General features: G+C 46.8%; 1 protein-coding gene across 1 annotated transcript in view; it reads left to right on the top strand.

Annotated features, from left to right (window-relative positions):
• The window catches only part of NID2 (nidogen 2), an 83,136-nt gene that overhangs the window by 38,617 nt on the left and 21,260 nt on the right, over positions 1-23,259 (top strand). The window contains exons 9-13 of the mRNA XM_083731144.1: positions 5,172-5,315; positions 6,094-6,222; positions 15,126-15,269; positions 19,115-19,234; positions 21,403-21,633. Of these exons, the coding sequence (XP_083587270.1) occupies positions 5,172-5,315; positions 6,094-6,222; positions 15,126-15,269; positions 19,115-19,234; positions 21,403-21,633 (768 nt within the window). The remainder of the gene's footprint in view (positions 1-5,171; positions 5,316-6,093; positions 6,223-15,125; positions 15,270-19,114; positions 19,235-21,402; positions 21,634-23,259) is intronic.

Genomic DNA, 23,259 nt, shown 5'->3' on the forward strand with positions numbered 1-23,259 from the left:
TAGATTTTTCAATTTCGTTGTTCTGCATTGGACAATGACAATAAAGATTATCGTATCGTATCTTATCTGCACCATTCCCAAACCACGTTTTCACTGAGTTGGCCACAGAGGAAACTGCAGGGATGGTTTTTTGGGTGGTGGAGAAGAAGAATACAGTCGTACCTCATGTTATGTCCACTTCATGTTACCTTCTTTCAGGTTACGTCCTGCGATGACCTGGAAGTACCGGAAAGGGTTACTTCTAGGTTTCACCGCTCGCGTATGCACAGAAGTGCAAAATGACGTCACGCGCATGTGTAGAAGCGGCGAATCGCAATCCGCATGTGCTCAGACGCGCCGCTGCGGGTTGCACTCTTTTCATGTTGCGAATGGGCCTCCGGAACGGATCCCGTTCGCAACCAGAGGTACCACTGCAATAATAATATATTTATACCCCACCCATCTGGCTGGGTTTCCCCAGGCACTCTAGGGCAGCTCCCAACGGAATATTAAAAACACGATAAAACATTAAAAACTGACTGATGCAGGGCTGCCTTCAGATGTCTTCTAAAAGTCGGATAGTTGTTCGTTTCCTTGACATCTGATGGGAGGGCGTTCCACAGGGAGGGTGCCACTACCGAGAAGGTTCCCTGTAACTTGGCTTCTCACAGTGAGGGAACCACCAGAAGGCCCTCGGTGCTGGACTTCAGTGTCCGGGCAGAACGATGGGGGTAGAGATGCTCCTTCAGATATATTGGCCCTTTGAGGGCTTTCAAGGTCTTTTAGGGCTTTCAAGGTCAGCACCAACACTTTGAATTGTGCTTGGAAACATACTGGGAGCCGATGTAGGTCTTTCAGCACTGATGTTATGTTGTCTTGGCAGCCGCTGCCAGTCACCAGTCTAGCTGCCACATTCTGGAATAGTTGTAGGGAATGATAAAGCTGGTGCTTTTGTGGGCTCGTGCTTGCTCTCTCCTTTGTCTCCCGGGTTTTGCAAAACGCAGCCTGCGAAAATGGTTTTCCGACGGAGCAATCCTGGAGAATGGATGAGGCTTCTTCTTCCTGGTAGCGATAGAGTGATTTCAGTGTTTGTGGGGCAAGAGGTAGGAATTCCCAGAGAGAGAGAGAGAGAGAGAGAGAGAGAGAGAGAGAGAGAGAGTTGGGGTGGTCTACTGCTCACAGCTTCATCTCCAGCAACAAAAGATGCAGTTTGTTGTTCCTCCTCCTCCCCTCCCTTAAGCGCACAAATGAATTCCAGATCTCGAGTTTGTAATCCAAGCGCTTTATAACCTGGTTGTAAAAATAGCCAAAGGAAGATGAAGCTGTTTGCACAACTGCAGGACCCGGGGAGATGGTTGGGAGGACAACCGGTCATCTGGGCCACGGCAAGAGGGACATACGAGCAACTTGCAAAGATTCTGGAAGGAGATGCAACAGTCCTGTTTTGCTTTCGTAACATCAGATGTGCGGTTCGTGTTGCAGGCTGGCTGAGATCCTGCCTGCGTGGTTTTCAGAGAGAGGCCCCCTTCGCTCTCGTCTCCGAACATTCTGCGGCCGCGCCACGGTTTTTGCATACAGCTCTGGTCCCAGTGCAAAGGTGGACTTTGCCTTTGGGACTTTTTAGTTTAGAGAAAAGTCGAGTGACAGGGGACACGATAGAAGTTTATAAAATTACAAGTGCCAGGGAGAACAGAGAAAGAAAAGCTCTCCCTCTGTTATAACACTGCAACTCATAGGCATCTGATAAAGCTGAACGTGGGAAGATTCAGGAAGATTCATGCAGTGCAGACTTAAACTATGGAACTCCCTGCCACTTGGATGGCTTTAAAAGAGGATTAGACAAACTGATAGAGGAGAAGCCCATCAATGGCTACTAGCCAGGGTGGTTTTGCCTCCACGGAAGCAAGGCTTCTGAATCCCAGTTTCAGAGAAACCACAGGAAGGGAGAGGGTTCTTGCAGGCTTTCCATGGCCATCTGGTTGGTCCACTGTGAGAGGAGGGTGCTGGACTTCACGGCAATCTCAGTCCGACACTTTGGCCTAGCCATCTGTGAACTGGTCTTTGGGTTTTATCAACCTGGACTGCGGGAAGGGCTGTTCCTGTAACCGAATGCTCCCTGTCTTTAGAAAGCTAGCATGTAAGGGAGAAGGAAGCCTCCTTGACAGACTAGATTTCTAGGAGCAGGGATATAGATATAGATATATGGAGCAATCAATTAATTAAGCGTACATTCGCAGTCTGATGTTATCTTTTCATTCAGCAGCCTAACAGCCCACGGATAGCAGCTGTTCTTTACCCTGTTGGTGCGACTAATCGTCTCCTCAGAGTATTGTGGAAGAACGATGTCAATCAACATTTGATGATCTCCTTCCACCAGTCCACAACAGAAAGTGTGCTTTCATACTGCATCATGGTGTGGGACGCTGGTTTGACATCAACTGATAGGAAGTGCCTACAGAGGGTGGCGTTGTGGGTTAAACGACAGAGCCTAGGACTTGCCGATTGGAAGGTCGGCGATTTGAATCCCCGCAACGGGGTGAGCTCCTGTTGCTCAGTCCCTGCTCCTGCCAACCTAGCAGTTTGAAAGCACGTCAAAGTACAAGTAGATAAATAGGTACCACTCTGGCGGGAAGGTAAACGGCGTTTCCGTGCGCTGCTCTGGAATCGCCAGAAGCGGCTTAGTCCTGCTGGCCACATGACCCAGAAGCTGTACGCTGGCTCCCTCGGCCAATAAAGCGAGATGAGCGCCGCAACCCCAGAGTCGGCCATGACTGGACCTAATGGTCAGGGGTCCCTTTACCTTTTACAGAGGGTGGTGAATACAGCACAAGATATTATGGGCTGTCCCATGAATCCGTTGGATGAAATAGCAGAAGAACGTTGCCTCGGGAGAGTGAGGAAAATTCTCAGGAATGATTCACACCGTGGCCGGCACTTTCTTGATCTCCTGCCCTTGGGGAGAAGATATAAAAGCAGGATTTGTCGCACCAACAGGGCAAAGAACAGCTTCTATCCGTGGGCTGTTAGGCTGTGGAATGAAAAGATAACAACAGGGCAACTGTCAGTAAACGAGGAGAATTAAGACTAAGAGAGCTGAGTGGGGGGTGCTCGTGTATTCTCACCATTTACAAGTTTTACAAGTGACAATAATGTATTTCAAGTATTTCAATATCAATATATAGATATATATGGAGCAATCGATTATTTAAGCGTACATTGGCAGTCTGATGTGGTTTGCCATCTCACTGAGAACAGGCTTCCTGTTTCCCACACCTCTCCATCGAACTGGCTGCTAGTGATATTTGTAGTTGAAATCTCCCACTTTTCCAGAATATAATTTAGAATTAAATTCAATTCCCCTAAATAGCAATTTCTTTTTTATTTACTGAGTGCCCCCTCACTCTTCTGCACTTGTGATTCCTAGCAACTAGTATGGCCACTGGGCCCATCACCTCCTGGCAAATAGAAGGGGAAGAAATGGAGACAGAGATTTTACTTTCTTGGGCTCAATGATCACTGCAGATGGTGACAGCAGCCACGAAATTAAAAGACGCCTGCTTCTTGGGAGAAAAGTGATGACAAACCTAGACAGCTTCTTAAAAAGCAGAGACATCACCTTGCCAACAAAAGTCTGTCTAGTTAAAGCTATGGTTTTCCCAGTAGTGATGTATGGAAGTGAGAGCTGGACCATAAAGAAGGTTGATTGCCGAAGAATTGATGCTTTTGAATTATGGTGCTGGAGGAGATTCTTGAGAGTCCCATGGACTGCAAGAAGATCCAACCTCTCCATTCTGAAGGAAATCAGCCCTGAGTGCTCACTGGAAGGACAGATCATGAAGCTGAGGCTCCAAGACTTTGGCCACCTCATGAAAAGAGAAGACTCCCTGGAAAAGACCCTGATGTTGGGAAAGATGGAGGGCACAAGGAGAAGGGGACGACAGAGGACGAGATGGTTGGACAGTGTTCTCGAAGCTACCAGCATGAGTTTGACCAAACTGCGGGAGGCAGTGGAAGACAGGAGTGCCTGGCGTGATCTGGTCCAGGGGGTTACAAAGAGTCGGACATGACTAAACGACTAAACAACAACAACAACAGTATTTAAAGGCAGACTCTGTGATGGCCATATAATGCAAGCCTACCTTGCATGGTTGCTGTCAGAATAAAGTGAGACCACGACAGGTATACTCTCTGGAGAACACTGGAGGAAGGAGAGGATATAAATTTGGCACGGAAACCAAGCAGGCATTCCCCCTGCTCCCCCCAAAAAAAGAAATACAGTGGATGGCAGAGGGAGGGGTCTCAATCTCTGAGTCTTCCTTACTTCCTTCTCCATCTTCTCTTTAAAACCTGTCTGTGTGAAGTCTGGCCAATGGCGCCCGTGGAAAAATAAAATAACTAAATAACATTGGTGCAGAGGCCTTCAGCACAAAGACTCCTTTGTCATTGAATGGCTCAGCTTTATATTACCACCCCACCTAAAAACGAAAATAGGAGACTCTCTGCACACTTATTGGTTAACTTAAACAGTTTACCGCCTTTTATACAAACAGTCAACCGGGATAAGAAATTAGGTTATTTGTTTGTTGTTTTGCATGCATTGCCTGAACACCAGCTTCTTGGTTTGGACATCTCATGCTATGATGTTGAACAAAATTAATAAAAATTAATGTAAGCTGTACTACCGCTGAGACCACATAACACCGGTCTTGAAAGACCTACGTTGCCTCCCAGTACGTTTCCGAACACAATTCAAAGTGTTGGTGCTGACCTCCAAAGCCCTAAACGGCCTCAGTCCAGTATACCTGAAGGAGCGTCTCCACCGCCATCATTCTGCCCGGACACTGAGGTCCAGCGTCAGGGGCCTTCAGGTGGTTCCCTCCCTGTGAGATGTGAGGTTACAGGGAACCAGGCAGAGGGCCTTCTCTGGTGGTGGCACCCGCCCTGTGGAACGCCCTCCCATTAGATGTCAAGGAAACCAACTACTATCTGACTTTTAGAAGACATCTGAAGGCAGCCCTGTTTAGGGAAGTTTTTAGCGACTGATGTTTTAATGTATTTTTAACTTTTGTTGGAAGCCGCCCAGAGTGGCTGGGGAAACCTGGCCAGATGGGTGGGGTAGAAATAGTAAATTATTATTATTATTATTATTGCTAAAAAAACCATACACACTCTCCTTTTCTTGTCACCTGTAGAGGATTCTGGGACAGTCACCTTGAACCCCTGCTACGATGGCACGCACTCATGCGACACAACAGCCCGCTGCCAACCAGGGTCCGGTCTGGATTATACCTGCGAATGCTCGGCTGGATATTGGGGTGATGGCAAGGAATGTGCGGGTGAGCATTGCTGCTGTTACTCTTACTCCAACCTTGACCTCCCACTTTCCCATCAAGGAGCTAAAGGCAGCGCCCGTCATTCTCCCCTCTGCGTCTTACCTTCACAACGACCTTGCGAGGGAGACTGGGCTGAGGGATAGTGACTGCCACAAGCACACCCAGTGAGCCTAAAAGGCCAAGTGGGGATTCCAAGAGTCAGGACAGATAATAAGAAAGATTTACGTAGAGCGGAGTTAAACTGTGGAACTCCTGGCCACTGGAGCATAGCTGTCAACGTTTTCCGTTTTTAAAGGGAAATTCCTTTATTCCAAATAGGATTCCTCGCAAGAAAAGGGAAACGTTGACAGCTATGCACTGGAGGCAGGGATGACCACCAAGCTAGAAGTACTGTAGTTTATTTGTGAATGTTCTCCCTATATAAAAATATATCAAGCTATGCATCTTGCCATTACGCCAAGGAGCTGGGGGGGGGGGGCGGAGGATGGGAACTTAGAGTGATTTGAAGCCGATCTGTGCATGTTTAGCACGCTTAAGAGGTTAAGCCGTGGAAGTTTGTTTTCCCTGGAAAACATCTGGATCTGTTTGGCTCTGGTGGTGTTTTTGTAGCTGGATGGGGGATGAATGTCCTGGCCGGAACGAGCCATGGGGAGGGGGAGGCTGGGGGGGGGGAGTTGGCGGCTATGCAGCTGATAATGTGAAATGATGCCGGAACCGCCTGGAAGAATCGGCCCGAGCGTCTTTCTCCCCATTCATCCTGCCCCCCTCTCCTCCTCCTCAGATGTCAACGAATGCCAAGAGGGCCGCAGTAGGTGCAGCCCGGAATCCGTCTGCGTCAACACGCCCGGCAGCTACCGGTGTGAGTGCCCCAGTGGATACCAGATCGCAGGGGACCGGGCCACTTGTGTAGGTAAGGGGCTAGTCCCTGGTGAGGAAGGCGTATCCTCAACGAGGGAGGCGCAAACTCCAAAATCTGGGCAGGAAGCGATGGGGAGAAGAAGGAATTGGGCGACTGTGGACAGTGGCATCCCTCGACTTAGCCGTGGTTGGCATTCTGCGCCATCTAAGATGCTCCTTCTGCCATTAAAGGGGGAAAAGAGAATTTGGAATCTGCCTTATACAATCATGCCTTGTGCTGCGTTAGGTTCATGTTGTGTCTTTACAGCTCGCGAACGATGTAAACCCGGAAGTTTATACTTCTGGGTTTTGCTGCACGCGCATGCGCATGCGCAGAAGCATTCTGCACACTGCGTGTATGTGCAAAAGCAATCTGCGCGCTTCGTGCATGCACAGAAGCACTCGGTCGCGCTGTGCACATGCGCGGAAGAGGCAGACTTTTAGGGTGCGAGTGGCACCCCAGAACGGATCATGTCTGCAACTAGAGGTACCGCTGTACTTTTGTTCTTAGGCACTCCCGCCAGTGCCACATAATCCCCATTTTCTGCATTTATTTGGATCATTTAGTGTGGCAACTTTGGAACTCCCTGCCTGTTGAGACCACGGAAGCGTCTTCCCTTTCCTCTTTTTGGCGCCTGCTAAAAACATTCCTGCTGAGACAAGCTCCCCTCCCCCAGAAGCTTAGAAAGTTAATGTGGGTTTTAGTCTTTTCATTTTTGTATGTATGGCTGTACAGTGGTACCTCGGATTACATACGCTTCAGGTTACAGACGCTTCAGGTTACAGACTCCGCTAACCCAGAAATAGTGCTTCAGGTTAAGAACTTTGCTTCAGGAGGAGAACAGAAATCGTGCTCCGGCGGCGCACGGGAGGCCCCATTAGCTAAAGTGGTGCTTCAGGTTAAGAACAGTTTCAGGTTAAGAACGGACCTCCGGGACGAATTAAGTACGTAACCAGAGGTAACACTGTAATTGCTTTGATTTTCTGGTTTTATCTTATTGCAAACTGCATTGAGGGGTTTTTTTTGTTTGTTTGTTTAACGAACAAGCGGTATATAATTTTTTAGGGAATGAATAAGAAAACAATCCAGTTCAGTATTGGCTGCTCGGACTGGCAGCAGTTCTCTGGGAACTCTAGGCCTCTGTCCCCATGGCTTGCTCTCTGGGTTCTTGCAAACTTGGTTTCTATCGCTGGGCTGCCAAGAAATGGTTTTGGTTAGGCTTTCTCAAGAGAGCCTCCTGACGGATCCTGCCCCATGTGGATTAGTGTGAGGGGAGGCTGTCGTTTTGGACTTGCATCGCAGGTTCCCGAAATGTCTCGAGCCAGCCTGGCCAGCTGGAGTCCTCCTTTGACCCCTTATTTCATGTTCACTCATGTGTCTTCTGCGCAAGTCTTCTCTTGGCTTCAGTCTGGTTTGCGCTGTTCTGGGTGGGCCTCAATATATCAGTACATGTCCGGAAAAGGAACAGTTCCCTGCATTTCTCCTGCTGTTTAGCTACCACCCCCCTTTCCGTTTTTTTGCAAGGGATTTCCTCTGTTGGCACCTCTGTTGAATAGACCTGCAAATTCACTTTAAAGGTAAAGGGACCGCTGACTATTAGGTCCAGTTGTGACCGACTCTGGGGTTGCGGCGCTCATCTCGCTTTATTGGCCAAGGGAGCCGGCGTACAGCTTCCGGGTCATGTGGCCAGCATGACTAAGCCACTTCTGGTGAACCAGAGCAGCACACGGAAACGCCGTTTACCTTCCCGCTGGAGCAGTACCTATTTATCTACTTGCACTGGCATGCTTTCGAACAGCTAGGTTGGCAGGAGCAGGGACCGAACAACAGGAGCTCACCCCATCACGGGGATTTGAACCGCCGACCATCTGATCGGCAAGCCCTAGGCTCTGTGGTTTAACCCACAGCGCCACCTGTGTCCCTAAAGTGCAAATTCACTTTATTGTGATGATTACTGTATTTTTCGCTCTGACGCACTTTCCCCTTCCTAAAAAGTAAGGGGAAATGTGTGTGCGTCTTATGGAGAGAATGCAGGCTGCGCAGCTTTCGCTGAAGCCAGGAAAGCAAGAGGGATCGGTGCGCACCGATCCCTCTTTCTCTCCTTCCTTCAGGGATAGCCGTGAAAAGCCTCTTCAGGGCAACGGGAGGAATGCTCCCCCTGCCCTGAAGAGGCTTGGCATGGCTATCCCAGAAGCCAGAACAGCAAGAGGGATCGCTGCTTTCGCTGCGCAGCGATCCCTCTTGCTGTTCTGACTTCGCTTCGCTGGAGAGGCGCTGCGCTGAGAGGGAGAGAATATATTTTTCTTGTTCTCCTCCTCTAAAAGTAGGTGCGTCTTATGGTCGGGCGCGTCTTATAGAGCGAAAAATACGGTATTTGTATACCGTCCTCTGTCTGCAGATCTCAGGGCGTTCACAACACAAAAAAATACAATATATATATAAAAACCATATAGCCACCCGTCTCTGAAAGTGGCCTTGAGCTCTGTCATAGAATCATAGACTTATAGAGTTGGAAGGGACCCCTGAGGGTCATGTAGTCCAACCCCCTGCAATGCAGGAATCTAAACTAAAGCACCCATGACAGGTGGCCTCCTTGCTCTTCAGCATGGCAGTTATGGACTTTCTTTTTCCTCCACCCCAGGTGTGGTTGGCATGGTGAATTCCCCATCTTGTTGGACTCCAGGTCCCATCAGCCCTGACCATTGGTCCTGCTGGCTGGGACTGATGGGAGTTGTAGTCTGACAGCCTCTGGAGGGTGCCAGGTTGGCTACTCCTGTTCAAACCTGTTTGCCCAGTTCTTTATTCCTGGAAATCACATGCTGATTTAGAACTTCAGCATCACCTGGTAGATTAGCAGGTCCCTGATGAGCTGTTTTTCTGCAAGCAGGGAATGGTCAAAAGCGCCTCCTCCCTGCAATGCCTGCCATCTGAATTGGTACAGGGCATTGTGACGCACCTCTGTCACTGTCCTCTTCTCTGACGCAGGTGCTTCTTCCGCCCACAAGAGAATCTCAGAGCCACTTGGAAATACTTTTTAAAAAATTAAAATTCTGGGGCTGGATTCTGCAACCTGCATATATTATGCAAATTAGTCATCTTCTTTTTTTTATAAGATATTTATTAAAGTTTTAAGAGGTACAAAAAGCAAAAGCAAAAAACATCATTATAAACAAAAAAACAATACCACACATCCCAATAGGTAAAGAAAAAAGGATAAAATACAAAAGGGAAAAAAAGAAAAAGAAAAAAGAAAAAGCAGAGAATTAAAATCCATTAAGCAAAAAAGAAAAAACAAAGAAAAATACAGCAAATCTTCCCATTACTTATCTTTCAATAGCTTATTTCCCCGACCTCACACCTCCCTTTTTTGTATTCTAGATCAATTATCCATTTCAGCAAATCCTTTCCCTCTTTTCAAATTTTTGTCCTGTAATTTATCTTGATATTAATATAGCTTTACTTTCCCTCCTTTCACCAATTAACAGTGTGTTTTTTCCTAAATCTTTGTAACATTTCTGCTAAAATCATATAAATTCATTCCAACATCATTCTAACATTCATTAATTTTACAATGTTTCTGTAAATAGTCTTTAAATTTCTTCCAATCTTCCTCCACCGACTCTTCTCCCTGGTCAAATTAGTCATCTTCACACTGTTTACCTTAAGTTGCAATATTTTGCTATTTTTATCTTTCTTTTGCAGTTTTGGTTAATTGTGAGGAAAGGCTGAGGGAGCTATGAGAGCAGAATTTCTCAGGAAGCTGAATTCCACAGGCAATAACCATATTCTGTGAGACCTCTGTGCTCTTGTTAATTATGGTCTGTGCACAGTCCTCATCATTGCCTAACTTGTTTCTTGAGAGGGAAGTCTTGGGAATGTCAGCCTTTGCAGGCGGAACAAATACCGCAATCTCTGGGACCTCTTTTTTCCCAGGGTTCTGCTGACATCAGTTGGAAAATTTGACTCTGGGGGTTTTTCCGGCATGGTATCAATTAACTCTCCATTTGCAGCTACGGCTAGCTGTGAAAGAAAGCATGCAGTGGAATGGTGTTAATCTTGAAAAGAAGGAAGCTTGGGGGGGTCTTTGTTGACTTCAAGGCTTCTGAGATTTTATTGGATACGGCACTCCTGAATTTGGCAATAAGGGCTAGAAACGTAACTTTTTAAAAGCAAAAATACCGTATTTTTTTCTCTATAAGACTCACTTTTCCCCTCCTAAAAAGTAAGGGGAAATGTGTGTGCATCTTATGGAGCGAATGCAGACTGCACAGCTATCCCAGAAGCCAGAACAGGAAGAGGGATCGCTGCTTTCGCTGCGCAGCGATCCCTCTTGCTGTTCTGACTTCTGAGATTCAGAATTTTTTTTTTCTTGTTTTCCTCCTCCAAAAACTAGGTGCGTCTTGTGGTCTGGTGCATCTTATAGAGTGAAAAATACGGTAAGTGCTGAATTCGGCACCAGATTTCTATGCTTTTGCAACTGCGGAGAGCAGCTCCATGGGACGTCCTGAAATCCTGAGAAAAGTTAGCACAGCAACCTGGGGACACACACACACACACACACACACACACACGGTTCCCCATCCTTTCACTCTGGGTTTTAAAAATGCAGAGCAAGCAGGAGCCAGATTCCTCTTGTGTGGTCCAATCGCATCGTATGCGCATTTAACTTGTGCAGTTTCAACCACATGCAGTTGAAATTCTGCCATTGAAATTGTGCTGGTCCCGGGGAGGGTTACCGTGCGGCGTGGTCTGAGTCCGGTCCTAGGTCGAGGGTATGGAGGCTGTCCGTCAAGGGCGAAGCGGGGTCCAAGGCAGGGAGTCGGGTGAGGTCAGCAACTCTGGCAGAGCAGGACAGGGTCTGGCAGAAACAGGTTACCAACGATGTTGCTCCCACAACCTGGGACTGGGCTGGCCGGCTTTTATCTGCCCAGTGGCATAGGGCGGCCCCGATCCTCAGGTGACTCGCCTCTCCTGGCCTGGAGGCGAGCACTCCTCCTGCGGGAACTTAGTTCCCTCCGCCTCTCTGCCCTGAGCCTCTGCAGCTCAGGAGAGGCTGGCGGGTTACCGTACCCAGAGGCAACACCTGGCTTGAGAGCAGTACATGTGAAAAGGATCTAGGAGTCTTGGTTGACCACAAACTTGACATGAGCCAACAGTGTGACGCGGTAGCTAAAAAAGCCAATGCAATTCTGGGCTGCATCAATAGGAGTATAGCATCTAGATCAAGGGAAGTAATAGTGCCACTGTATTCTGCTCTGGTCAGACCTCACCTGGAGTACTGTGTCCAGTTCTGGGCACCACAGTTCAAGAAGGACACTGACAAACTGGAACGTGTCCAGAGGAGGGCAACCAAAATGGTCAAAGGCCTGGAAACGATGCCTTATGAGGAACGGCTAAGGGAGCTGGGCATGTTTAGCCTGGAGAAGAGGAGGTTAAGGGGTGATATGATAGCCATGTTCAAATATATAAAAGGATGTCACATAGAGGAGGGAGAAAGGTTGTTTTCTGCTGCTCCAGAGAAGCGGACACGGAGCAATGGATCCAAACTACAAGAAAGAAGATTCCACCTAAACTTTAGGAAGAACTTCCTGACAGTAAGAGCTGTTCAGCAGTGTAATTTTCTGCCAAGGAGTGTGGTGGAGTCTCCTTCTTTGGAGGTCTTTAAGCAGAGGCTTGACAACCATATGTCAGGAGTGCTCTGATGGTGTTTCCTGCTTGGCAGGGGGTTGGACTCGATGGCCCTTGGGGTCTCTTCCAACTCTATGATTCTATGATTCCTCTTCCCCTGACGGGGCTGAGAGTGGAGCACCTGCAGGCAATGATTGGTCCTCCATCACCTCCGGAGCCAGAGCAGGCTCAGCTGGTGCCTGCACCTGAGGATCCGGCACAGGTGAGGACCCTTCAGGCTCAAGCTCCAGCCCCAGCTCAGCTGATTCTGGAGGCGGGGACTCCTGTGCAGGCTGGGATTCCTCAGGTTCAGCCTCTGAATCAGATTCCCAGGCCATCACAGAAATGCAAGCGAGGCAGAGACGTTTTAAGCCTTCCACCTTGCTTGGGGGGGGGGTGGCAAGGCCCTCTTGACGCACCAGTTCTTGGGGTGTTCTCGAGATCCTGTGGGGTCGTCCCAGGTTCCCACGAGATCTTGTGCGAGGATCCCAAGCCGGCACACTTAGTGGATCTTGCCCTCCTAGCAAGGCAGTCATACCCTCCAAGTCCCCGATTTTCCAGGGACGGTCCCGGAATTATTATTATTTTTAATGTATTTTTATTAAAGATTTTCTTGATTTACAAAGGTATGTGCAATGTCTCTCTCTCGTATTTTTTCCCCCATGTAACATTTTTTTTTATCAAATTGGTTTCATGTGTTGAGACATTAGGAAGAATAGGGGGAAAGAGGTGGAGGGGTGGAAGATGTATGGGGGTGGGGTTGGGTGATGTTTCTATTTTACTTACTACAGTGGTACCTCGGGTTACAGACGCTTCAGGTTACAGACTCCGCTAACCCAGAAATAGTACCTCGGGTTAAGAACTTTGCTTCAGGATGAGAACAGAAATCGCACCGCGGCGGCGGCAGCGGAAGGTCTCATTAGCTAAAGTGGTGCTTCAGGTTAAGAACAGTTTCAGGTTAAGAAGGGACCTCCAGAACGAATTAAGTACTTAACCCAAGGTACCACTGTATATGTAGGGTTTGGTGATAGCGTTGCTTGTGCAGGTTTTTTGTTATTCACTTGTGTTCCTTTGGTGGTGAGAGAGGTTGGGGTTGGCCTAAGGTGTGGTCGTTCATTTGTGGTTGGCTGTGGTGGTCTTTGTTTTCGTGTGTGAGTGGGGTGGGTGGGTGTTTTGGATCAGGTTAGCCATATTGATTTGTATGCTGTTGGTGGATTATTGTCCTTGTCTTGCTGGGCTGTGTACGTGATAAAAGAAAGCCATACCAGGGTGAAGGCGTCTTCTTCTATTTGTCCCCGTGTCAGTTTCTGTTTATTGGTTAATTTTTCTAGTAAGGCTGTTTCCCATACTATTTGGTACCATTGGTCCATGCTTATTCCTTTTGTGTGCATGGTATCTGAAGAAGTTTGCATGCACATGAAAGCTCATACCAATAACAAACTTAGTTGGTCGCTAAGGTGCTACTGGAAGGAATTTTTTTTTATTTTGTTCTGAAATATCTGTTACTCAAATGAAATGGTGAAAGTTTATTCAAATCCTGCCAGTGAATCCAGTGCATTCTGTTGTTTCGGCAAATAAACTGTAAATGGTTCCCAGACTCTTTTGAATTCCTTTTTATCCTCTCATAGTTTGTCTGTTAACTTAGCCAATTCTGCATAGTTCATCAGCTTTTCTTGCCATTGTTCCATTGACGGTATTTCTTCCGTCTTCAAAAAGAAATAGCGGAAGAGAATTTTAAATTGTTTAAAAAAGCATATAGTGTTTTATTAGAGAGAGATACCAAAGAGGAAGAGGTTAAATCAGTTATGATTAAATGGGATCAGGATTTGGGACACAACATCCAATTTGAAAGGGATCAGGATTTGGGACACAACATCCAATTTCACTAAGAAACCAGAAGCTTTCCTCCTGGGTATTGTCGACCAGAAGGTGTTAAAGAAGGACCGAACATTTTTTATGTATGCAACAAAGGCAGCAAGGATACTCATCGCTAAGAATTGGAAAACACAAGATCTACCCACACTGGAAGAGTGGCAGATGCAGCTGATGGACTATATGCAATTGGCGGAGATGACTGGCAGAATCCGAGACCTGGGAGAAGAAAGGATTGAAGAAGATTGGAAGAAATTTAAGATTTATTTACAAAAATATTGTAATTTGGTTGAATGTTAAGAAGGATGCTTGATCATAAATAATTGGCCGCCACTAAACTAGACTGGAATTTGATGATAAGTGAGATTAAGGAAAACATAAACCTTTCGGAGAATTGCTAGACTATACCTAAATGAGTGGATATAAGATTGTAAACAAGATGATAATTTGCTTGAAAAAAACAACTTTTTAACGATGTAAGTGGGAGCAGGAGACGTGAGGAAGTCCAAACAAGTTATGAAATTTTGTTATGATATAAGTAATGTTGTTTATTATCTATGTATTTCTTTTATAAAAAAAACCTTAATAAATATTTATAAAAAAAATAAAAAAATGAAAGTTGGGAAAAATTATGGAAAGTTGATATAAAATTTACAGATTGCATACTATTAAGAGAGAATTACAGTGGTACCTCGCAAGACGAATGCCTCATAAGATGAAAAACTCGCAAGACGAAAGAGTTTTTCGGTTTTTGAGTTGCTTCGCAAGACGGATTTCCCTATGGGCTTGCTTCGCAAGACGAAAACGTCTTGCAAGTTTGTTTCCTTTGTCTTGCAAGTTTGTTTCCTTTTTCTTAAAACCGTGCATTCACTTCGAGGAGCAACTCATAGCACGCAGTGTGGTAGCCTTTTTTGAGGTTTTTGAAGACTTTGGTGATTTTTGAAGCTTTTCCAAAATCCGTGCTTCGCAAGACGAAAAAAATCGCAAGACGAAAAAACTCGCAGAACGAATTAATTTCGTCTTGCGAGGTATGACTGTACATGAAAATGCTGTATAGATGGTATATCACACCAGTGAAAATGGCAAAGATGTTTAGGAAAGAAAATAACATATGTTGGAGATGTAAGGAAAAGGAAGGAACATTTTATCATATGTGGTGGGAATGCAAATGCATTAAAAAATATTGGGAAATGATATACAATGAATTGAAAAAAAATGTTTAAAATGCATTTTGTTAAACACATGACAACTTTTTGTTAGGTATCTCAAATCAAGAGCTACCAAAATAAAAATGGACATTATTTAGGTATGAGACAACAGCGGCAAGAATCTTGACTGCACAATAATAGCTGACTCCCACTTTCATTCCTTTCCAGCCGTTGCCCCACCATCCGATCCCTGCACAGATGGCACTCACACCTGTGCCCCATCCGACCAGGCGCGATGTGTGTACCATGGAGGGGGTTCGTTCAGCTGTGTGTGCCTCACTGGTTACACGGGCAATGGGCACAACTGCACAGGTAAGTGGAAGAAGAGGTTGGCCTTGGGCTTTGCCTTGTCCTTCCTCGGTGATTCCGAGACCAGCAGGAAATCGGTCTGGTCCTCTGGAACTCTCCCCCACTAGAGATTCAGCGGACGCTTTAAGAACCTGCTGAAAACTTTTCTTTTCCCCCAGGCCTATGCAGCTAATTAGGGTTGCATCCTCCCACATTGGTTAATGGATGTCCGTTTTTCTTTCTTTATGGTTTTATGGTTTTATTGCTAAAAACCGCTTTGATATACTCACTATGACACAGGAGTATGCAAACAAACCAATAAACAAAATAAAATGTTACAGGTGGTGCAGAACTGGAACAGCAATCACATTTGAGATTAGAATTACGACCTCGAATGGTTAGGAAATCGATTTCAACACAATTCCGTTTAAACATATTCTTGCAAAGTATCTCAGATTTGTAAAATTGACGACAATTCCCATCCTTCAAGAAAGACAAATGACACATTGAGGTTTTGCTTATTTATATATTTATTTGGAGATAGAAACTCTCAGGTGATTAAACTGAAGGCAAAGCCCTAACAGTTCATGGCCACGGAGTTTGCGAAAAGTACGTCCTGCGTTTTTTCCCTCTTGTGATATTTGTGTGAAAATGGTCTAAAAACCTGTTCCTTTCCCTATCAATCTGAACCGGATGTGCTTTAAAACTGATGCCTCGTTCATCTCTCTCTCTCTCCCTACTCTAACTCAGCATCACTTATTACCTTCTAAATCGTTGTTGTTGTTTAGTCGTTTAGTCGTGTCCGACTCTTTGTGACCCCCTGGACCAGAGCACGCCAGGCACTCCTGTCTTCCACTGCCTCCCGCAGTTTGGTCAAACTCATGCTGGTAGCTTCGAGAACACTGTCCCACCATCTCGTCCTCTGTCGTCCCCTTCTCCTTGCGCCCTCCATCTTTCCCCACATCAGGGTCTTTTCCAGGGAGTCTTGTCTTCTCAGAAGGTGGCCAGAGTCTTGGAGCCTCAGCTTCAGGATCTGTCCTTCCAGTGAGCACTCGGGGCTGATTTCCTTCAGAATGGATAGGTTGGATCTTCTTGCAGTCCATGGGACTCTCAAGAGTCTCCTCCAGCACCAGAATTCTCAAGCATGTGATCTCAGGTCCTCTGAATTCAGGCCAAAGAAGGGAGAAAATTGCGCTGGAGACTTCCTGATTTGAAGCTCTGCCTCTTCTCTAGCATACCAGACTAGCGGTCGTGTTAGTTTGCATGGCATTTTTGTAGGGCTGAATCGAAACGCCCTCTTGCCCCATTTCACAGGCTGAGAAACTGAGAAGTACAGTTTGGCTATTCCTGGCAAGTGGGGAGCGAAAGGACTGTGTGAATTCAGGGGCAATTCTGAAATCTGGAGGCAAATAGCTCAGTCGGTAGAGCATATTATTTATTATTATTATTTCTTGAATTTATATACTGCCCTATACCTGGAGGTTTCAGGGCAATTCACATAAAAAGATCACAGTATATAAAATTTATATACTGACTAACCCAATAATACCCCCCCCCCCAAGCACTAACCCAATAATGTTGTTGTTGTTTAGTCGTTTAGTTGTGTCCAACTCTTCGTGACCCCCTGGGCCAGAGCACGCCAGGCACTCCTGTCTTCCACTGCCTCCCCCAGTTTGGTCAAACTCATGCTGGTAGCTTCAAGAACACTGTCCCACCATCTCGTCCTCTGTCGTCCCCTTCTCCTTGCGCCCTCCATCTTTCCCAACATCAGGGTCTTTTCCAGAGAGTCTTCTCTTCTCATGAAGTGGCCAAAGTCTTGGAGCCTCAGCTTCAGGATCTGTCCTTCCAGTGAGCACTCAGGGCTGATTTCCTTAAGAATGGAGAGGTTTGATCTTCTTGCAGTCCATGGGACTCTCCAGAGTCTCTTTCAACACCATAATTCAAAAGCATCAATTCTTCGGCGATCAGCCTTCTTTATGATCCCCCTCATGGATCACTGCCTTGCTGTGGTGAGGGGCTTGAATAACTCAGAGAAGCTATGAGCCATGCCGTGCAGGGCCACCCAAGATGGACAGGTCATAGTGGAGAGTTTTGACGAAATGTGATCCACCTGGAGCAGGAACCGGCAAGCCACTCCAGTATCCCTGCCAAGAAAACTCCATGGACAAAGACAACCCAGTAATAACACCCCCCCCCAAAAAAAGAGCCACATTTTGAAGGATATGGGATGTTGGTCAGGTCAACCAAAAAAGGGAACGTTTTTGCCTGGCACCTAAAGGTATATAATGAAGGCACCAGGCGAACTTCCCTGGGGAGATCATTCCACAGACGGGGAGCCACTGCAGAGAAGGCCCCGTTCTGGTGTTGCCACCCTCTGGACCTCTAGAGGAGGAGGCACACTAACAAAGGCCTGGGAAGATGCTCTTAGGGTCTGGGTAGGTTCATATGGAAAGAGGTGGTCCTTGAGGTATTGGGGTCCCAAAACCAGCACTTTGAATTGGGCCTGGAAACTAATTGATAGCCAGTGCAGTCGGACCAGGATCGGTGCAATAATGCTCAAACCGTCTTGCTCCGGTGAGCAGCCTGGCCGCTGAATTCTGCACCAGCTGAAGTTTCCAGACCGTCTTCAGAGGCAGCCCTACATGGAATGCATTGCAGTAATCTAACCTTGAGGTTACCAGAGCATAGACAACAGTAGTAGTAGTAGTAGTAATAATAATAATAATAATAATAATAATTTATTATTTGTACCCCGCCCATCTGGCTGGGTTTCCCCAGCCACTCTGGGCGGCTTCCATAGAAACCAAAAGTACACTAAAATATCACAGATTAAAAACTTCCCTGAACAGGGCTGCCTTAAAATGTCTTCTGAATGTCAGGTAGTTATTTATCGTTTTGACATCTGATGGGAGGGCGTTCCACAGGGCGGGTGCCACTACCGAGAAGGCCCTCTGCCTGGTTCCCTGTAGCTTTGCTTCTCGCAATGAGGGAACCGCCAGAAGGCCCTCAGAGCTGGACCTCAGCATCCGGGCAGAATGATGGGGGTGGAGACGCTCCTTCAGGTATACTGGGCCGAGGCCATTTAGAGCTTTCAAGGTCAGCACCAACACTTTGAATTGTGCTCGGAAACGTACTGGGAGCCAATGAAGGTCTTTCAAGACCAGTGTTATATGGTCTCGGCGGCCGCCCCCAGTCACCAGTCTAGCTGCCGCATTCTGGATTAGTTGTAGTTTCCGAGTCACCTTCAAAGGTAGCCCCACGTAGACCGCATTGCAGTAGTCCAAGCGGGAGATAACTAGAGCATGCACCACTCTGGTGAGACAGTCCGCGGGCAGGTAGGGTCTCAGCCTGCGTACGAGGTGGAGTTGGTAGACAGCTGCCCTGGATACAGAATTGACCTGCACCTCCATGGACAGCTGGGAGTCCAAAATGACTCCCAGGCTGCGCACCTGGTCCTTCAGGGGCACAGTTACCCCATTCAGGACCAGGGAATCCTCCACACCTGTCCGCCTCCTGTCCCCCAGAAACAGTACTTCTGTCTTGTCAGGATTCAACCTCAATCCATTAGCCGCTATCCATCCTCCAACAGCCTCCAGACACTCACACAGGACCTTCACCGCCTTCACTGGTTCTGATTTGAAAGAGAGGTAGAGCTGGGTATCATCTGCATATTGATGGACACCCAGCCCAAACCCCCTGATGATCTCTCCCAGTGGCTTCATATAGATGTTAAAAAGCATGGGGGAGAGGACGGAACCCTTATTTTGCTCCCTTGGACCCCAATACGTCTTGGGACATCCCTGTGTCCAAACTGCTACACAGGCTATTTATTCCCTGTATACTCCCAGTCTTTTCTTCCTCCTCCACAGATGTGGACGAATGTGCGGAGAGAAGGTGCCACCAGGCAGCCGATTGCTACAATTCTCCCGGCTCCTTCTCCTGCCGCTGTTTCGCTGGCTACGAAGGCGATGGCTTCCAGTGCTCTCCAGGTATGGTCTCAGGGGCTGGAAAACTGGCTCTGCTCGATTGTGATGTTTCAGCTGCCCACCCACCCAGGGCCCCTCCGGTGGGGAGCTTGGCTGGAGGTCCTGAGGTCATGGCTGAGGCAGGTTTCCAGACTGAGAGCTACAATGCACATGGGATAAATTAGGAAGTCAGAAAGGGGTAAGGCCTCAATTTCTAGCCTGGTCCAAAAATAACATAAAAAGGTAAGAAGAGCTTGCTGGATTAGGCAGTGGCCCATTCAGTCCAGCAGCCTGTTGTTGTAATAATAATAATAATTTATAGTAATAATTTATCTATTTATACCCCGCTCATCTGGCTGGGTTTCCCAACAGAATATTAAAAACACTATAAAACATCAAACATTAAAAACTTCCCTAAACAGGGTTGCCTTCAGATGTTTTCTAAAAGTCAGGTACCTTGGTTCTCAAATTTAATCCGTTCCGGAAGTCTGTTCCAAAACCAAAGCATTCCAAAACCAAGGCGCGCCTTCCGATAGAAAGTAATGCAAAATGGATTTATCCGTTCCGGACTTTTAAAAACAACCCCTAAAACAGCAATTTAACATGAATTTTCCTATCTAACGAGACCACTGATCCATAAAATGAAAGCAATAAACTGTACTGCAGTCACACAATCAATCCATCAGTCAATCAGTAGCTGAACTGGGTTCCATATAGTCACAAAAACAAAACAAATAGAGCCGCAAAAACAAAAACACAAAATACATAGCAAAAACAGACAGAGCTCAGCATAACACTCAAAGCAGAGCACGTTCGGCTTCCGAAAAATGTTCGCAAACTGGAACAATTACTTCCAGGTGTGCAGTGTTTGGGTTCCAAGTTGCATGAGTACCAAGGCGTTTGAGAACCAAGGTACCACTGTAGTTGTTTATTTCCTTGACATCTGATGGGAGGGTGCCACTACCGAGAAGGCCGTCTGCCTGGTTCCCTACAGCGGCCAATCAGATGCCTGTGGAGGAAACCCACAAGCAGGATTCAAACTCAAGAGCCCTCTCCCCTCCTGCGTTTTCAGCAACTGGTATTCAGAAGGATTGCTACCTCCCAACAGAATGGCTTCATGTCCGCAGAGACATAGCCCCATCAGGGTAGCTAGCCGTAGGATGTTGGACCATGGTGTCGAAGGTCCGGGTTCAAATCCGCATCACGCCACAAAATTCACTAGTGATACGGTCCTAACTCCTTTTAGCCTCCACGGATGTTGATGGCAGTGTGCAAGGATGCTGCGTGGTTGCACACAGGAGCAGGGCTTGTCTACACAAACCCATGTGGACTTTAGACATGGAAAGAGGTTGTCTGAAATGCCATACGTCGGATTTTCCTGGACATACCGTATTTTTCGCTCCATAAGACGCACTTTTTCCCTCCTAAAAAGTAAGGGGAAATGTGTGTGCGTCTTATGGAGCAAATGCAGGCGGGAGGCTCTGCTCAGCGCCTAAAGAGCCACATGGAGCGTGTGTGCGGCTCTTGGGGGCTTTTTCCCGAGGAGGGAGAATGGCAGCCCATCACTGACTCCACGCAGCTCGTGAAAGGGAGCGCTGAGCAGAGCCTGGGATGCATACAGGCTCTGCTCAGCGCTCCCTTTAAAGAGTATTTTTTCCCCTTGTATTCCTCCTCTAAAAACTAGCTGCGTCTTATGGTCAGATGCGTCTTATGGAGCGAAAAATACGGTATGGAATACAGTAGTCAGAAGGAGCGTCAGGGTAGAAATAGCTAAAAAAAGCCCAGTGAAATCTGGATATATGGCAAGCCATGTCTGCAGTCTCCTGACAATTTACCTTAAAAATAAAAATAGCTCCAAAACTTTTTATATTTTTTTTGCGATTTTGCCAAGAAAGCTCAACACCTTTGGGCAAAACTCTGCCAAAAAAACTCAAAACCCTCAACACTTTTTGTGATATATCAGCTTATCACACTATATGCCAACTCTAGTGGGATTGTACCCCGATATTTCAGATATCTTGGAGACATCATTAAGAGGAAGCCTAAGGCACCAGGCTTTTCAGCAGAGGTTGGGCGGCCATCTGTCATGGATGCTTTAGCTGAGATTCCTGCATTGCAGAGGGCTGGGCTAGATGACCCTTGTGGGTCCCTTCCGACTCTACAATTCTATTATTCTTTCTCCCGGCCGGCAGGGGGTGTGCAGAGGATGACCCGCTGTGAACACGAGCGGCTGTATGCCAGCCAGCGAGGCGCTTCCTTCCCTGGGGCCCCGCACATACCCGAGTGTGATGACCAGGGGAACTACAGGCCACTGCAATGCCACAGCAGCACCGGGTATTGCTGGTGCGTGGACACAGATGGCAAGGAGATTCCCGGCAGCCGGGTGCCGCCGTCGACTTCCCGGCCAACTTGCAGGGCTCCAGGTTAGTGCCTCGTCTGTCCTTTGCTATGCTAAAAAATCCGGGGGAAACAAGGCTGGGTGCTGTTCCTCTCGGGGTCTAGGACAGGGGCCAGCAAACTTTTAAAGTAGGGGGCCGGTCCACTGTCCCTTAGACCTTGTTGGGGGCCGGACTATATTTTGAAAAGAAGAAGAAGGAATTCCTATGCCCCACAAATAACCCAGAGGTGCATTTTAAATAAAAGGACACATTCTACTCATGTAAAAACACGCTGATTGCCGGACCGTCCATGGGCCGGATTGAGAAGGCGATTGGGCTGTTGGTTAAGGACAATTAAAAGTAATAGGGAAATTAAGAAATGTAGATTAAGTGATAAAGATTGAAAAATCTTCAGATGTGGTTGATGGAAGTCCAAAACATTGTATAAGATAAGGAAAAAGAAGATGGCGCCGAGGTAAGACGCTCTTATCGGAGCTCAAAAGAGATCTTTTAACTAAATGTTGCCGGCTCTCCTCCCCCTTTTGGATTTTATCTCCTTTCACTATTTCGCTGTGCTTTTGAACATCTCATCTTATCTTATCCTCCTCGGTGCCGGGACTTAATGAAGCTAAAGAAGTTTTTAACGAAGGCTCTCAGACATTCCCTCCCGGGCATTAAGGCACTCCCTCCCAGTTTCTCGTTGACTCCTCGTGACAAACTTATTCCAAGGATCCTTAAGGACTTCTAATGGGCTTTTAACCCTAAAAACTACAAATTCATAAAACCACAAACTTTTCCCACCACCTCTAACTTCATGGGCCCCCAAACATCTCAGTTGTTCTAACAAACTGAGAAGAACGGGGGGGGGGGGTACTTCAAAGGAAGGCTATAATTGGACCCAGTTTTAAACTCCTCGCAGCAGCCCAGCCAGGACTGAATGAGAATTGAACGAGACCGCGACCTGAGAACTTTAGCACTTTATCACTCTATTTAGAAGTCTGACCTCATTGATTTAAGAAGAATCTAGTAATGAGAAGAGCCAAAAGACTCAGGTGTCTTGATACAGAAACTGACACAGAGCCCTCCGGTTTCAAACAGAGCAATCTAGATAATTACCTGCTACCTCAAAAACAGCACTTATCTCCTCCCAAAACCTTCCTCAACTCTTTACATGGAAAGACAATTGAAGAGATATCCCTAGGAATAAATGAGGACAAGGCTACTACTCCCATAACCGAGGCACAAGCACTAATTGATAGAAAGGTGGAACTGCTGGAGGAATGCTGCCTATTGACTGCTCAAACAGTTCAAAAAATCTTTGAACAATTACAAAACATCTCCAAGAAGCTGGATAACCCAGATGAAAGGAGGCAACTCACTCCCTTTTTGCCATCCTTAACAAGCCCGGGAGATAAACAGAACAAATACAAATTTATACCTCTAAACCAACCAAAAACCAGAGGAAGCCCCCCACACTCAATCAACCTGATACTGAGGCCATGTGAGATTGTTCTCCATATTTTTCCATATAGAGGACCCCTACCTTACTGGGAGTCATCTTTCTGGGCCAGACATCATTTAAATCTGCTCCTTGGCCTCGAGGACGGAAGCATTGACTTAAAAGCAGTCAAGAGGCTCACTAACGATGGATATTCTAAAAAAGTACTACTA

The sequence above is a fragment of the Podarcis gaigeae genome, assembly GCF_964106915.1.
Source record: "Podarcis gaigeae genome assembly, chromosome: 1".
NCBI lineage: Eukaryota > Metazoa > Chordata > Lepidosauria > Squamata > Lacertidae > Podarcis > Podarcis gaigeae.